The sequence below is a fragment of the Delphinapterus leucas genome, chromosome 9, assembly GCF_059928025.1.
Source record: "Delphinapterus leucas isolate spDelLeu-1000000601 "Yukka" chromosome 9, BTC_Dleu_Yukka2, whole genome shotgun sequence".
Classification (NCBI taxonomy): Eukaryota; Metazoa; Chordata; class Mammalia; order Artiodactyla; family Monodontidae; genus Delphinapterus; species Delphinapterus leucas.
Genome location: NC_143137.1, coordinates 50954667 through 50970024, shown reverse-complemented (window position 1 = coordinate 50970024; position 15358 = coordinate 50954667). Strand labels below are relative to the sequence as shown.

At 34.3% G+C, this 15358-nt stretch overlaps 2 protein-coding genes across 2 annotated transcripts in view; one reads left to right on the top strand and one right to left on the bottom strand.

Annotated features, from left to right (window-relative positions):
- The window catches only part of PALS2 (protein associated with LIN7 2, MAGUK p55 family member), a 112023-nt gene that overhangs the window by 74871 nt on the left and 21794 nt on the right, over positions 1-15358 (top strand). The window contains exons 6-9 of the mRNA XM_022585029.3: positions 8166-8297; positions 10162-10261; positions 10598-10666; positions 12599-12760. Of these exons, the coding sequence (XP_022440737.1) occupies positions 8166-8297; positions 10162-10261; positions 10598-10666; positions 12599-12760 (463 nt within the window). The remainder of the gene's footprint in view (positions 1-8165; positions 8298-10161; positions 10262-10597; positions 10667-12598; positions 12761-15358) is intronic.
- GSDME (gasdermin E) overlaps positions 6596-15358 on the bottom strand; it is a 142542-nt gene continuing 133779 nt past the window's right edge. Inside the window, exon 11 of the mRNA XM_089917603.1 lies at positions 6596-15358. This exon is cut by the window's right edge and continues 22216 nt beyond it. The gene's annotated coding sequence lies outside the window, so the exon portion shown is untranslated.

Sequence of the window (15358 nt, the reverse complement as noted above, 5' to 3'; positions counted from 1 at the left end):
TTGACTGTTAGAAGCATTTCTCTTTAAAATCAGGAACTGGAGTCTAAGCTGGTCTGCCTGAGACTACTTGAGTGCCAACCCCAGGCCCCTGTGAAGCCCAGTTTCCACCCTAAGATGAGAAAAACCCACCATAAACCAAGAGAAACCTTGCCAAACTTCAGGCATAATTGTGAGGATAAAAAGGAACCACCCTCAGATGATATATAGAGTAACAGATGATATTACAAATATCTGTTACCACAGATGATAAAAAATCTTCAGTTCTCCTTAAAGAAACTAGGAATAAACAGTACCTCTGACTTTTAAATAGGTAAATGTATTTGCAAACCAGGGAGTGATGATCCACCTTAACAGTCCTAACGCTCAGAGGTCTCTGGCAGCAAACACTTTCACCATTACCAGCCATGCTGAGACAAAGCCCTTGACAGAAAGGTCACCCCAATCTTAGACCAGCTTGGTGTCAGCAAGCTTTCAAGATCCTGGCATAAGCTGGATGGAAAAGCTCCACTTGCTATTGGGGAGGAGGGTGATCTTGTTCAGAATTTTGATGAGGCTTCCAACAGTGAAGCAAAGGGAATTGACCACTTCTTTAAAAAAAAAAAAAAAAAAAAAAAAACGAAACTTCAAGAATTTTGACTCCTAAAAAATTTTGTTTAGGATATAGTGAAATATCGAAACCTGTAATATTTAAAATTTTGAGGCTCTTGGACACTGCTGCTTTTTAAATTATTGTTTATACAGTTATTTATTTGCAGTTCATTAAGCCAAAGAAGCCAGAACATAAAGTTTTAAAACAAGGATTAATAAAGTCATTGCATCGTTAAAAAAATTCAGAACTAGAGAAGGATGTTCATTAGTGCCACTTACATTCAATATTTTATGGAAAGTTCCATAAGCGCATGAAGACAAAAATAAATTAATTATGGAAGCAAAAGACTTGGAAAGGAGAAAATAAAATATTATTTTCAAATAGTAAGATTTTTTATTTGAAACCCCCCCAAAGTATAAATTATTAGAAATCATTTAGCAAGATACTTGAAAATAAGATTAATATACAAAAGTCAGTTGCATTTCTATATGCCATAAGTAAACATCTAGAAATTAACTAGGACATTTATAATAGAGTCAGAGAATGTCACATTTATGTCTAGGAATAAATCTGACAAAAATATTCAAGACCTCCATGCACAAAAAATTAGTAAGATCTAAGTAAACAGATATATCATGTTCATGGACAGGAAGACAATATTATGAAGATACCAGTTTTCCTTAAATTGACTTGTAGATTCAGTTAAATTCCAGTGAAAATTTCAATAAGTTTTTTCATGGTATTTGATAAGATGCATAGCCAAGACACTTTTGAGGCAGAAAAGCAGGAAGAGGGGCTTATTATTGTGTAGGAATTAAGATATGTGGTATTATTGGCTTAGGACTAGGCAGAATGAACAATGGAAGAGAGAGTTCAGAAAGAGACCTACACACATACATTTCTTTGATATCTGACAGAGATATGTCTTTCAGTGAGAAAGACTATTCAATGAATGAAACTGGTTATTCACAGGGATAATATATGAAACTCTACATACACAAATCAAGTAAAAGGGGATACATGATCAGTAAACATATGAAGAGATATTAAAAGTCACAATGTGAGATACCATTTTATAACATTCAGTTGGCAAAAAATGTAGCTGTGAATATAGAGTATTTCTTCTACATTGCTGGTGGCAGTGCAAATTGGTATAACCACGTTGGGAGGAAAAAGGTTTAGCATTATTAGGGTTGAGTGTTTACATATACTAAGACACATAATCTCTTAGAGCAATATGTACAGCTAGAAACATGTTAACAAGCATGTCAGTTCCCCAAAAGAGTACATGCACAGAGCATGATACTATCTATTTTGTTTTAAATAACTAAATATATATACTTTAACAGATTACATATAGGTTTAATAAAACTATACAAAAAAGAAAGCAAGGAGTTTGTGGACACAAGATTCAGGATGAGGGTTACCTTCATTGTTGGGGAAGCGAGGGTGGTGGGATGGAATGTGGGCAGGAGGACCATGTAGGCTTCTAGCCTCTGCTTTGAGTGGCAAGTTCATGGCTTTTATTATATTGTTAAAACTAGCAAAATAAAAAAATAAAAGCAGGCCTTGCATGAACTAATGACTCAAGTGTAATGTAAATTAAGAATTATTTGTAGTATGATTTCAGAGCAGCCAGGTTAATAAATTTTAAAAAATATATTTTTTTAACTAACAGAAGCTTAAATTTGTGGCCCATGTATGGTTATTTACCATACAGAAGTGTGAACTGCCCCTGAAAGCTTTTTAAACCAAATATATAATCTAGTTTCCTTGCTGATCTCAAAATGTGTTGTTTGTGTGTGTGCATTTGAATAGGCTGAGTTCATACACTTTGAAAATCTTTAGAAAAATAACATTCTCCCTTAATTATCTGTTATTATTGTAGAGAACTTCTTAGCAACTCTGATCACTGTATTCACTACCTCGTCACTTACTCTGATGTGTAAACTCAGGTGGACCTGAAACTATGGTTTCAGACTGAGAGTGTGTACGGAGCACTTGTACCATGTTCAGCCAGCACATTCCCAAACAAATTACCAGCCTCCTTCTGATTTACGACAAAGGTCATGATTGGAGATGTTTCTCCAGCCTTTTATCCATTTGATGATTTTTCTTCTGCTGCTAATTATTATCCTTTGCATAGGCACAGCATACTCCTGTGCAATATTTTATTTTGTCAGTACTTTGACTATTTTTAGCTTTACTTTTTAAAGGTATCTTTGAGGTAAAGTTTGTATAATAGCATATACTTAAAGCATACAGTTAATAAATGTGGACATATCTATTATGTACCCATGAAACCCTCAACACAGTCGTGACAGTGACCGTATCTATCACCCCCAGAAGTTTTCTTGGGTCCACTGTAATCCTCCCCACCTGCTCCTTACCCCCAGCCCAACCTTCATGCCAGGCAAGTACTGCTCTGCTTTCTGTCACTATAAATTAGCTTACATTTTCTATATTTTTATATAAATGGATTCGTACAACATGAATCCTTTGATTTTGCTTTTTTTTTAATCTGACTTCTTTCACTCAGCATAATTATTTGGGGATTTATCCATGTTTTTATGTGTATCAGTAGTTGATTCCTTTTTATTAACAAGTAGTATTCCATTGCATGGCTGTACCACAGTTTGATTATCCATTAACTGGCTAATGAACATTTTTGTTGTTTCCAGTTTGGGGCTATTATAAATAAAGATGCTATGGACATTTACATGTAAGTCCCTCAGGTAAATACCTAAGAGTTGAAGTACTGGGTCATTTGGTAGGCATATGTTGAACTTGTAAAGAAATGGCCATACTGTTTTCAAAAGTGGTTGTACTAATTACATTCCCACCAGCACTATAGGAAAGTTCCAATTACTGTACATCTTCACCAGCATTTGGTATGGTCAGTCTTTATAATTTTAGCCATTCTAATAGGTGTGTCATGGTGTCTCATCATGATTTTAATTTGCATTTCCCTAATGACTGCTAATATTGAGCATCTTTTCATGTGCTTATTTGCCATGCTTATGACTACTTTGGTGATGTCTTCAAATCTTTCATCCATTTTTTATTGAGTTGTTCTTTTCCTTATTATTTGGCTTTGAGAGTTCTTTATGTCTTTATACAAGTACTTTATCGAAATTATGATTTACAAAGATTTTCTCAAAGTGAGAAGGGGCTTGTCTTCATTCTTTTAACACTGTAATACAAAGAGCAGACATTCTTAATTTTGATGAAGTCTAATTTGTCTATTTTTTTAAATGGATCATGCTTTTGTTCTGTGTGAAAAAATCTTTGTACAACACATGGTTATAAAGATTTTTTCCTATGTTTTCTTCTAAAAGTTTTATAATTGTACACTCTACATCTGGCTCTGTGATCCATTTACACTGCGTTTTTATATAGGGTATAAGATATGGATCAAAGCGTTGGTTTGGGGTTTTTGTTTTTGCATGTAGGTATCCAATTTTTCCAGTTTCTTTTCAGTTGTTAAAAAGACTCTTTCATTAGATTTGGAAATTTTTTGATTGTTATTACTTGGAATATTTTTTCTGTTCCTCTGTTACTCCTGTCCTTTGGTGACACCAGTTATACGTATTAGGCTCCTTAAAGTTGTCCCATAGCTCACTGACACTCTCTTCATTTATTCAGTCTTGTTTTCTCCCACTTTTTCATGTCGGACAGTTTCTATTGCTTTGTCTTCAAATTTATTATTTTTTGTTCTAAAATGTCTGTTTATCATATCCAGTGTACTTTTCATCTCAGATATTTTTGTTTTCATCTCTAGAAATTTGAATGGAACCTTTTTATATCTGTTGTGTTTCTACCTAACATGCCGAATCCTTCCTCCAGCTTCTTGAACATATGACTACAATATGTAAAGTTAAAAATAACTATATTAATGTCCTTGCCTACTAAATCAGTCCCATTTGTCATTTCCGGGTCACTCTTAATTGGTTCATTTTTCTCCATATTTTAGGTTGTATTTTCCTGCTTATTTGCATGTCTGGTTATTTTTGATTGGCTGCCAGATACGAATTTTACCTTGCTGAGTGCTAGATATTTTTGTATTCTTAGAAATACTCTCAGGTTTTGTTCTAGGATAGTTACATTATGTGGGAGCAGTTAGATCCTTTCAGATTGTGCTTAAGCTTTGTTAGGTGCAACCAGAGTAGGATTAAATCTAGGGCAAAACCCTTCCGAATACTGAATGCTTCATGAATTATGAGGTTTTTCCACTCACACTGGTGATAACAGAAACTATTTCTGACCCTGCATGACCTCCTGATATTGTTCCCCATAATACTGATTCTTTACCTGATCGTACTCATGACATGCACTGACCAGTACTCAGCTGAACGCTGGAGGGAGTCCTCTAGTTCTTGAGCCCTTTCTCTGTGTAACCCTTTCCTCACTGTCACTCTGTTCTGTGCACTGTAACCCCCTTGATCTCCCTGTCTCTCAGCTCATCTCCTCAACTTGTAGACCACCAGGCTCTACCTAGCGTCCCCCTTCCTGGGTTACAACCTGGAAACTTTTTCTGTGCAGTTAATTGGGGCAATTGTATAGTTCATCTTGTTTATTTCCAGTTTTTAGGGATCACTGTCTTCGTTGTCTGATGTCTTGACAACATTTCATATGTTTTGTCCAGTATTTTAGTTGTTTCAGTTTAGAGGGTGGGTCCTTGTTACTTCTTTTAGTCAGTGGGAGTCATTTTATCTCTACTTTCATTACCATAAGAATTTAATTTTTGAATAGGTGAATCATTCCCATGGTTCTAGAAGTCAAGAAATAGGAATATGTGTTCAGCTGAAATCTCCCTCCTAATCTACTACCAGTCTAGTCCTCACTCCCTATTGTTAAACAGTTAAGATTGCTTCCAATCTTTTGTGATTAGGACATATTCAATCGTTAATAGTCTTCTACGTAAGTCATTTTGCATATATCTAAGTAACACTGCCGTTGAACACATTCCCAGAGGTGGATTACTAGGTCAGAGGTTTTTTGCGTTTATAATTTTGATAGCTTTGCTGAATTGTCCTCCCAAGGGATTAAACCAGTTCTTCCACCAACCTGTTAGGACTATGGGCCAATAGGCATTTTCCTATCTACAGAATGTTATCAAATATTTGGATTCCTGCTAATATGACAGGAAGGAAATGTTATTATAGTATAGTTTTAATTTGTATTTCTACTCTGAGTGAGGTTAACATCTCCTCCTGTGTTTAAAAGCCATTTGTACTTTCTTTTTTCTCTTCCTTCTACTTTAGATTGTTGGTTATTCAGTTCTGTTAGAGATAAGAAGAATATGAGATTGAAATATATTAGCCAGTTGTATTTAGTAACTTCTTAATAACCAATGAACAGTTAACATTCATAGCCTATTGATGAAACACTTTAAAATGTACTTAGTAAAATACAATTATACTAAATCTAGTCAAAACTCTGTGATTTAAAGGTCATTACAAAATGTTTAGATCAAAGGTTGGGTTCATTGATTTTTCAGACAAATTTTCAAAGTTCAGAGCAAAACTAGTTTAATCTGAGTTTTTGAGCTTGAGAGTAATGTTCCAAAACTAATTTGGTTAATGAAAAAATAGAATTGCTTCTTCCAGAAATCTTTTATATTGGAGAGATGTGGTTTGTTTGACAAATAATGACATTTCCAGAACAATTTGATGAGAGTAGGGAAATGAATATTTGAAACTTGGACTAACTCAGAAAGTCTGAGCCTTTTGTTGTAAGATATATTCTGTCCCACAGATAAGAATAATAAACACATTCATGATTAGATGACAGGATCCTCTTACTATTAATTCAGTGCAGCTTTCTTGAGAAGTAAGGAGTATCCAAGTATTTTTACAACTTTGCATATCCATATCCTTCTTCTCTGCCTCATCTCAAACACCTCTAACTTTTGCTTGTATCATTTTCAGGTGTTATAGCCTGTGGACAATTAATTAGGGAAGTAGTTGCTTTACCAAAATGAGTGAAGTAAAAATGGGCCAGTAGTTTGTATTTTTTTAATTTATTATCAGTTTAAAGTTTATTTATGCAATGAAAAATATATTTTTAGAGTTGCATCAATATGGAGAGGCATCCATCACATGTCCGTCAGGTATGATGTCATTCCAGGAGATTCTCTGGTACTCTGTTTTTCTGTCTTATCAGCCAGCTAAATTTACCTTAATTACACTTAATCATTTTGGGTATTTTCCATTGCCAAAACATTGAGCTGCATGCCATTGTCAAGTTAGCCAGTTGTCACATTTTAGCAATCTTAATACTGTTTGTATGCTTGCCTTTGAGATATTTCTAAAATTCTATATCAGGAAAAAAATTATTGGCTTACTGATTTTTTTAAGCATTAATATTTAGCCTTTCAAAAGTTATTGAAAATATTCTGAATGCTTTGTGTCAAAATCATCCAATTGTAAGTAACTAAAATTTTGTCATGTTCCCAAATTTATTTTTAATGTGCATCCATCACATTACATTTTAGTACACTAATAATGTAATATATCTGCTTGTGTTATTTGAATATCTTGTTTGGTTATATTTATAGAAGTATGATAAATAGAAAAATAACATTGTTATTTGACTAATTATGTGCTTTCCTGCTAGTTTACCTGCTGATTAATACTAAGTCAGTTCCTTAGCAGATAAAATTTGAATTTCTATAAATATGCCTGAAAAAAGTCTGTATTAAGAAAGTAATTGCTCTGAACTTGCCATCAAATACTGAAAATGCTTAACTTAATTAGAATTAAAATTAAAAAACTAGATATTTTGGATATTGGAGATCATAACTAATAGTGATAATTGACATACTTTTATTAATAAAACAGATTTAAAGGAAATTTGTGTGGTTAAATGAATTTAAATTGGAAAATAGTTTCAAGGCTTTTTCAGTATTTGTCTTACAATTAATTTAATGCTGATCGTTTACATCAAAGCAAGATGATTCCAGAAAAGTATTTTCCACACTAATTTTGGCTAGTGTGAATCTGTGTGATTAAAAATATATGTTATTACCAGGGATGAAAGTGGGTTGTATTTTGTTTTTTGTTTTTTAAGTTTAATAAATATATTTCAGGTCTGATTTCAATATGAACTTTTAGTATTTAATTTTTGCTTCAGGAAACTTAAGAAGTCAGTCCTATTATATCTGAAATACATGCCTTAAATCAGCTGCATATATTAATTCAGAATGTTAATTAAAAAGTAGCATTTACTTGCGTAAAAATTACGCAGTGTTGGTTGGAAAATCACGTGAAAAGATTGAGAGAAAGTGTAAGAATGGTGGAAGAAAACAATTGTCAAACTCCGTTGATTTACAATTAGAAGTTAAAAATAGAAACAAAAACTTAATGTAGTACTAACGTTTATTTCTTATTTTCTTCTCTGATACCAAATTATTAATGTTCTAATAATTATATACTTATTTAAGGAAAACAAGTTCCTTAGTTGAAGTACTAAATACATTGTCAGTTACAATTAAATCACAGTGCTTTGAAAAAGATTTCAGAAATCCCGTGACAAATGATACATCTCTAGTATTTTTAATTGTGCTGTGTTTTAGGTATTTGTGAAATGTCATTTTGATTATAATCCATACAATGATAACCTGATACCCTGCAAAGAAGCAGGATTGAAGTTTTCAAAAGGAGAAATTCTTCAGATTGTAAACAGAGAAGACCCAAACTGGTGGCAGGTTAGTATGCTTCTCAAAATCTCTTCAACTGCCTTTTTATTTTTAATCTTAGATCTGGCCAATATCTGAATATTCAGGAAGAAGGTATTAGCATTTGTTCCAATGATTTTTCCTGCATGAACAGCTCCTGCTTCATGGCTGCTAATTTTGAGGACAGAAGACCAAATTGAGAGGGAATTTGTGAGTAGCTGTTAATAAATGCAGAATTAACTAGCCTGTGGTTCTCTTCCCTTGGTTTAGAGAATAGACCAGTCAGTTCTTCCACATGTGATTGCAGTAAAATATAGTATTGGGTAGGAACAACTCACTTGGGGGTCATCCCTTTTTAGTGTTTGTTCCTCTTAACTAGGAGTCTTTTACTGTAGGTAGAGTAATCTTCCTCTTGTCTCCTCTATGTATACATTCATGACAAATAAAACGTAATTTCTTAAGGTCTTAAATCCATTTGCCCACCTCTTCTCAGTAATTGAGAAATGAAGGCTTGCTTTATCATCCGTGTTGTTTGGTCTTGGATTGAAATCTGTGTGTATGGAAAGGAATGTGTGTTATCACTGTGTTTCCGCCCTCCATTTTCCAGAAGATGCGTGCGATGGTCTTCCTTTTCCTTTCCATTAATACAGTTTTCAGAAAACTCTAGCATAAGTAATAAGTCCGGTTTTGTACTTGTTTACATTGACTAGCAACCACAGTATTCAGAACTGTAGAAACAAAGTCTAAAATCGCTTAAACTGTAAAAGCAAAAGAGAGTCTCATTAAGGAACAAAGTGTGAAAGAAAAGGACCTGGTACCTAGCACTAAGTTCTGAATTAAATGGAGATATTAGTAACTCACATTACCTCTAATAAGTTATATTGACTTCTAAGGGGGAATGAATTACAAGAATAAGAACAGTCTTGCTAATATGTCCTTAAATTTAAATTAAGACATTATGATGTATAAGGGCACAGTGTGGTGAGAGAACTAAGAAATGAGTAGTTTAAATGGAATCCATGATTTCAAGAGGTTTCCACTGAATTTCTTAGAACTCATCTAAAAAAAATCTGCTTTCTGTGACAGTGTCCTTTTTTAAACTTTCCCAGTTTTCTCTTTTTTCCCTTCTCTGTGAATGCCATCTCTCAGTTTTCTCTATCACCTGTCACCATTATCTATCTCAGTCTCTTCCTGCATGTTTGTCATCTATTACTCTAATTGTATTTTTCAGGATTTTAATTGCTAAAAATGATACTGGATTTTTCTGTGCTAGCTGTAAGCATAAAGTCACTAATGTTGTGGGATAAGCCATTAGTAGCCAGTTCTCCAGCCGCTATTTTGAAATAGCACTTCTTTGGGTTTCATTTTAAGTTAGTTTGTTGACAGTAGGTGAGGTTTTACCTATTTTAAACTTACTCCCCCTCAGGATATTCAGATTCCTGGTAGCATGAACTAAACTCTCCACTCTGTTCTCCCAGTGCTGTCTCTCTCTTTTTTTTTTTTTTCTCATTGATTTGGCCTCAGGAAATACCAACGTAGTAGGATTATTGGATAACGAACACCTAACTAGGTGCCAACACATAACAGCATTTATTCCTTTCCATTCTCACTAGTTTAGTATTATAAATAAGAAGTTTTAGTAATTTAAAGAGCCGTATACCTTTGTATTTTGGTCTAAAAATTCACTACCAAATAGCACACCGGTTAGGTACCCATTGATTCCTCAGTACTAAAGTGTTTCAATATCCTGACAATGCCATGGATTTAAATATCAAGGTCAGTTTCTTAAGATCAAATGTGATTTTTTTTTAACTGACTATTGCTTGTCCTACTTATTAGAATGTGGTCTCAAATTTTTATCACTGAGATATACAATTCATTAATTTGATTCTAGGCTAGCCATGTAAAAGAGGGAGGAAGCGCTGGTCTCATTCCAAGCCAGTTCCTGGAAGAGAAGAGAAAGGCATTTGTTAGAAGAGACTGGGACAATTCAGGTGAAGAACTCGATACAATAAGTAACAAGTAGTCCTTTGTGGCCACCTTTCTTTGCCTCTTTCATCTGAATTAGCTGATGAATTTATTTAAAATATATCTGGAATTAATCCCTCTCATCTGCTTTAGTGTACTGCTCTCAAAAGTAAACTTTTTGTTCCCTTTCTGCCACCTGCTGGTATTGTATCAGAATTCAGTGGCTCAACTCACCCCTGCCTGCTTCTGCTTTGTAGGATGCAACACTGGGAAGATAATTCTCCCACCCCTATAGAACACCACAGGGCAGTGTATATAGTCTGACATACTGTTTAAGTTATATTTGCCTTGTCATCCTTCAGGACCTTTTTGTGGAACCATAAGTAGCAAAAAAAAGAAAAAGATGATGTATCTCACAACCAGAAATGCAGGTATGTTTTAAATACATTTTTGAGAAATCCAAGTGTAGTATGAAATAGCTTTATATCATTCTCAATGTGGCATACACTCTAAATGTATAATTTTAAATGAATTAATTCAGATTAGTACCCAGCTGCAAGGGACTGCCATGTGAACACTTGGTACAATAATATACAGGCATGATTTAAATCCTGATATATATACTTGCACTATCACTAGTGTGCTTTATTTTATACTCATAGTTTATAAGAAAATGAATTGGTTAGGATTTATGCTTGTATTAATGAAGGAACAATGTGACAATTGAAACTATTTGTTCAAGAACTTTGATAGAAACTTGTGTCATTTCTACAGAACAGAATGCCTTTTTTAAAGATAATAAAAGAGTTGTGATTAAGGGCAACCGTATTCTGCCATAACATTGTCCATGATACTTTTGGAAAAATAATACTGGACCAAACAAATCTTAGCCTGATCTGGTAGGATTCTTTCTTAAATCTTTTAGACTTAAATAAAGATAAATATGACACCTACCACAGTTATTCTTTTCAGTTATAAAGGCTGATAGGAGTGAAATGCAGCTCTTAGAATCAGAAGGCTCTGGAGGCTTACTCAAAAGAATTGATAATTTTAAAGTGCTTTCTTGACTTCGGAGCTACCTCTATATTGGTAATAAACTAAATAGCACATTAGAAAGGAAATAATCCAATAATGTACTATAATAATAATAATAAGGGGAAATTAGACTCTCCCTTAATCTATTGTGGAGAAATTGTGCAAAGAAAGTGTTGCTGTTAAGATAATAACCTAAGGAAGAAGTGTTATTACTATAGATTGAAAGTTATAGCCATAATAATAGGTAATATAATATTTCAAATCCTCTGGCTTTATTGTTCATTAAATATATATTCTTAAAGCTTTCTTGCAAAATGGAAAATTCCTAATTTTCCCATTGATCATAATTTTGGAATGTGTTTCTACTGAAAATAGTTAAGATCCAACATTTTATTTTATACATAAATTTAGAATCTTAATATTTAAATGTTAGTATGTTGTCTGTATGCATTTTATTAATCAAACTAATATTTGCAGAGTTCACCACACAGTATTTATTCATTTATATCATTGGAAGGGGATACTCATTCTATGAAACTTATTTAAGCAGCCACTCTAAGTGTAGTGCTATCCTCCATACGTGATACTCACTTTTTAGTGGAATAGATTACATAAACTAATTTGCAATTTGATTATATTAAGTAATTATTTCTACTGATGAATTAATAAGAAACAGGTTTTAAGGGATAGATTATCTGATAAGGATAAAGTAAGGGTATTTTTCTAGTTTTGTTAGACAATTTTTTAAGGCAAATGAATAAAAGCAGGTGTTTAAATCAGGGTACAAAATAATTTATTGTACTTTACCAAATTTATTTTTAAAAATCTGTACTAAGTCAGTACAATTAAAGTGACACTTAACTATCAAGACAGCTAAGCCATTACTGAACAGAATAGCAGAGGTTTTTCACCCATATAAAAGATAACTGAGGGACTTCCCATGTGGCGCAGTGGTTAAGAATCCGCCTGCCAATGCAGGGGACACGGGTTCGAGCCTTGGTCCAGGAAGGTCCCACATGCTGTGAAGCAACTAAGCCCGTGTGCCACAACTACTGAGCCTGTGCTCTAGAGCCCGCGAGTCACAACTACTGAGCCCACGTGCCACAACTACTGAAACCCGCACACCTAGAGACCGTGCTCCGCAACAGAAGAGGACACGACAGTGAGAAGCCCGTGCAGCGCAACAAAGAGTAGTCCCCGCTCGCCTCAACTAGAGAAAGCCTGCGCACAGCAACGAAGATCAAACGCAGCCAAAAATTAATTAATTTTAAAATAATAAAAAATAAAAGATAACTGAATATGATGTTTTCCCATTTCCTTACTTTTAGAATTTGATCGTCATGAAATCCAGATATATGAGGAGGTAGCCAAAATGCCTCCCTTCCAGAGAAAGACATTAGTATTGATAGGAGCTCAAGGTGTGGGACGAAGAAGCTTGAAAAACAGGTTCATAGTGTTGAATCCCACTAGATTTGGAACCACAGTGCCATGTAAGTTTTCCATTTCCTTTACTATTTAATTGGAAAGGAGTGGGGGTGGGGCAAATGATTATTATTTTATTCCCAAGTAATTTCTAATTATGCCAATGAAAATGAACAAGGAGATGATACTGGAAAACTTGGCGACTCTACAGCTGTCTTGAAATAGCATTGTGGGCCCTGTCAGCTGGCTGTCTGGTGGCAATCGCTTCTCCAAACTCTTCAATCCAGAAGTGTTCGTTAAATGCAAGTGTTAAGGGTTGTGGCAAAATCAGCATTAACCTTGCATTTTCTTGTACAGTTGATGTGTATCTGAAAAGTTGTATTTTCACCCATTTTCATCCAGCAGGGGAAACCTGCTGGATCCTCTGACACTCGTGATCTGGCTTGTCACTTTCAGTCCTGTAAGGTCCTAAACCTGATTTTTGATAGCACATCAAGAGAGATTCCTCTTCCAGAGCAGGCAGCATTAATGGAGGTCACATTTATTTATATACAAAATACAATAATACTGATGGGAAATATAACCATTAGATGAACCAGACACTCATTTTATGATTTTTGTGTTCTTTCTCTATTTGCACATTTACAAGGAAAGTTAAATAATGTCAGAAGCATGCTTGATGAGAATGGAGTTAGAGCAAGGAGTTAAATACAAAGGTGTATTAGTCCTTATAATAAGGCAGTGATAGCATTCATTTTGGAGATATATGAGCCTTTACTTGTGGGAACTTACATGCGCTCTCCCCTGAACACAAGTCAATGTTGCCTTTATTAAGTCCCCTTTCTGTGCTTCCATTGCTGACCAAACCCCCTTTTGATTAACACAGAATTTCTGTAGGTATTTTAATGCCTTTAAGCTTTCCATGTCAAATCTTAGCCTAACATCACTCCATCTCTTTTGGATGAGTTTTAGAGTTTCTCTGCTTTCATCCGGTATGCTTTGACATTTAGTTCTCATTGAGTAATCTTATTGCTAACATGTTTAGGGGTGTATTGGGGCAACAACGCTGTCATTGTCCTCATGTGCTGTTTGTAATCCCTTCAGGGTAAGACTTTGAGTTCCGTTGTAGGCACTGTAAATCACTAAATCAGACAAATCATAGTTAAGTAGTTAACAAAATAAAAATCTCACTGTGATCAAAGTATTTTAAAGTATTTTATTTTTAATTTTTATCAAATTAATACATGTAGCATATTTTAATCAAGTAGTTCTTAAAAATATGTAATGAAAAATAACTCCATTTTCCTCTACCCACCTCTGGCCTACTTACCAGAAACAGTCACTTTTCAATCTTTCTGCTATTTATTTTGTTAGTCTTCCATATTTCTTAATAATGTCTTCATTCTGCTATTTCTTGTTCTGTCCAGTGTAGGCCTTACCTCCTGACTTCCTGAGTATCCTCCCAGCATAAAGATAGCTCTAGTTTCAGTTAATTCAGTTTCACTTTCTTGAACAGCCTCTTCCTCTCCCCCAACCCAGCAATTTCTAGAGTTCGTTTTTTTCTTCCCCTCTTTACCTTGTCTTATGTGTTCATGCGTATAGTTTTGTATTAAACCAAAGAACCTCTTATTTAGTAAGTCATGCTTTTTTCTTGGAGACCTCTGTCCCACAACCCTCAGCCTTCCTGCTTCAGTGAGGGCTACACACTCTCCACTCTGGCTGCCACACGTTCACATAGGGATGTTCCCCTTTGTTGCTGTCCTGGGTTGAAGCTATTGTTCCTGGGTCCCATTCTTTTTCTTTCTTGGTTTATTGCCTTGTTTTGCTACGGCACATGCCTTGTAACTTGACCAAAAAAATGCTGTATGGGATGTAATTTCTGCATCTTTGTATTTGAAGTTGTGTATTTTTTTGTCTCCTATTTGATTGATTATCTGAGAATAGAAAGTCTAGATTGTAAAACCCAAAAGGTGTTACTCTTTAACCCAGTTTTGTTAAGAAGTCTAATGTCATTCTAATTTTTGTCCTCTCATACATGACCTGATGTTTCCTTCAGTCGTTTTATTTCGTTGGTTTTCATTACTTTATAATTGAATAATTATGTGCCTTTGTGCGCGTCTATTTATATTTATTGTGATGATGATTAGTGAGCTTTTCAGACTAGAGATGCATGTCATTCAATTCTGGGGAATTACTATTTCTTGGATGATTTCTCCCTGTTTTCTCTATTCACCTTTTCTAGAATTTCTATTAGCTGGATGTTGAACATCCTGGATTCATCTCCTCAGTCTCTTACTTTTTTAAATCATGTTGTCCAACCCTTTCTCTTTTTATTCTACTCTTTAAAAGATTACCTTGAGTTCTTTGCCTTCTATCTCATCAATGTTTTATCATAAGTAGTCACATTTTTCATTTTAGGATTATTTTCTGTTTCCTGTTTTTTCCCACAGCATCATCTGTTTGTGGGCGCTATCTCTTCTGTATCTCTGAGAATATTAAGCAGTGAGTGTAATTTTTTATTTTCTATAGGATGATAAAAAGGTTCCGGAGATGAATAATGGTGATGGTTGCACAACAGTGTTACTGTACTTAATGCCACTGAATTGTGCACTTAATAATGGTTAAAATGATAAATTTTATGTTATGTATATTTTATCCTGATTAAA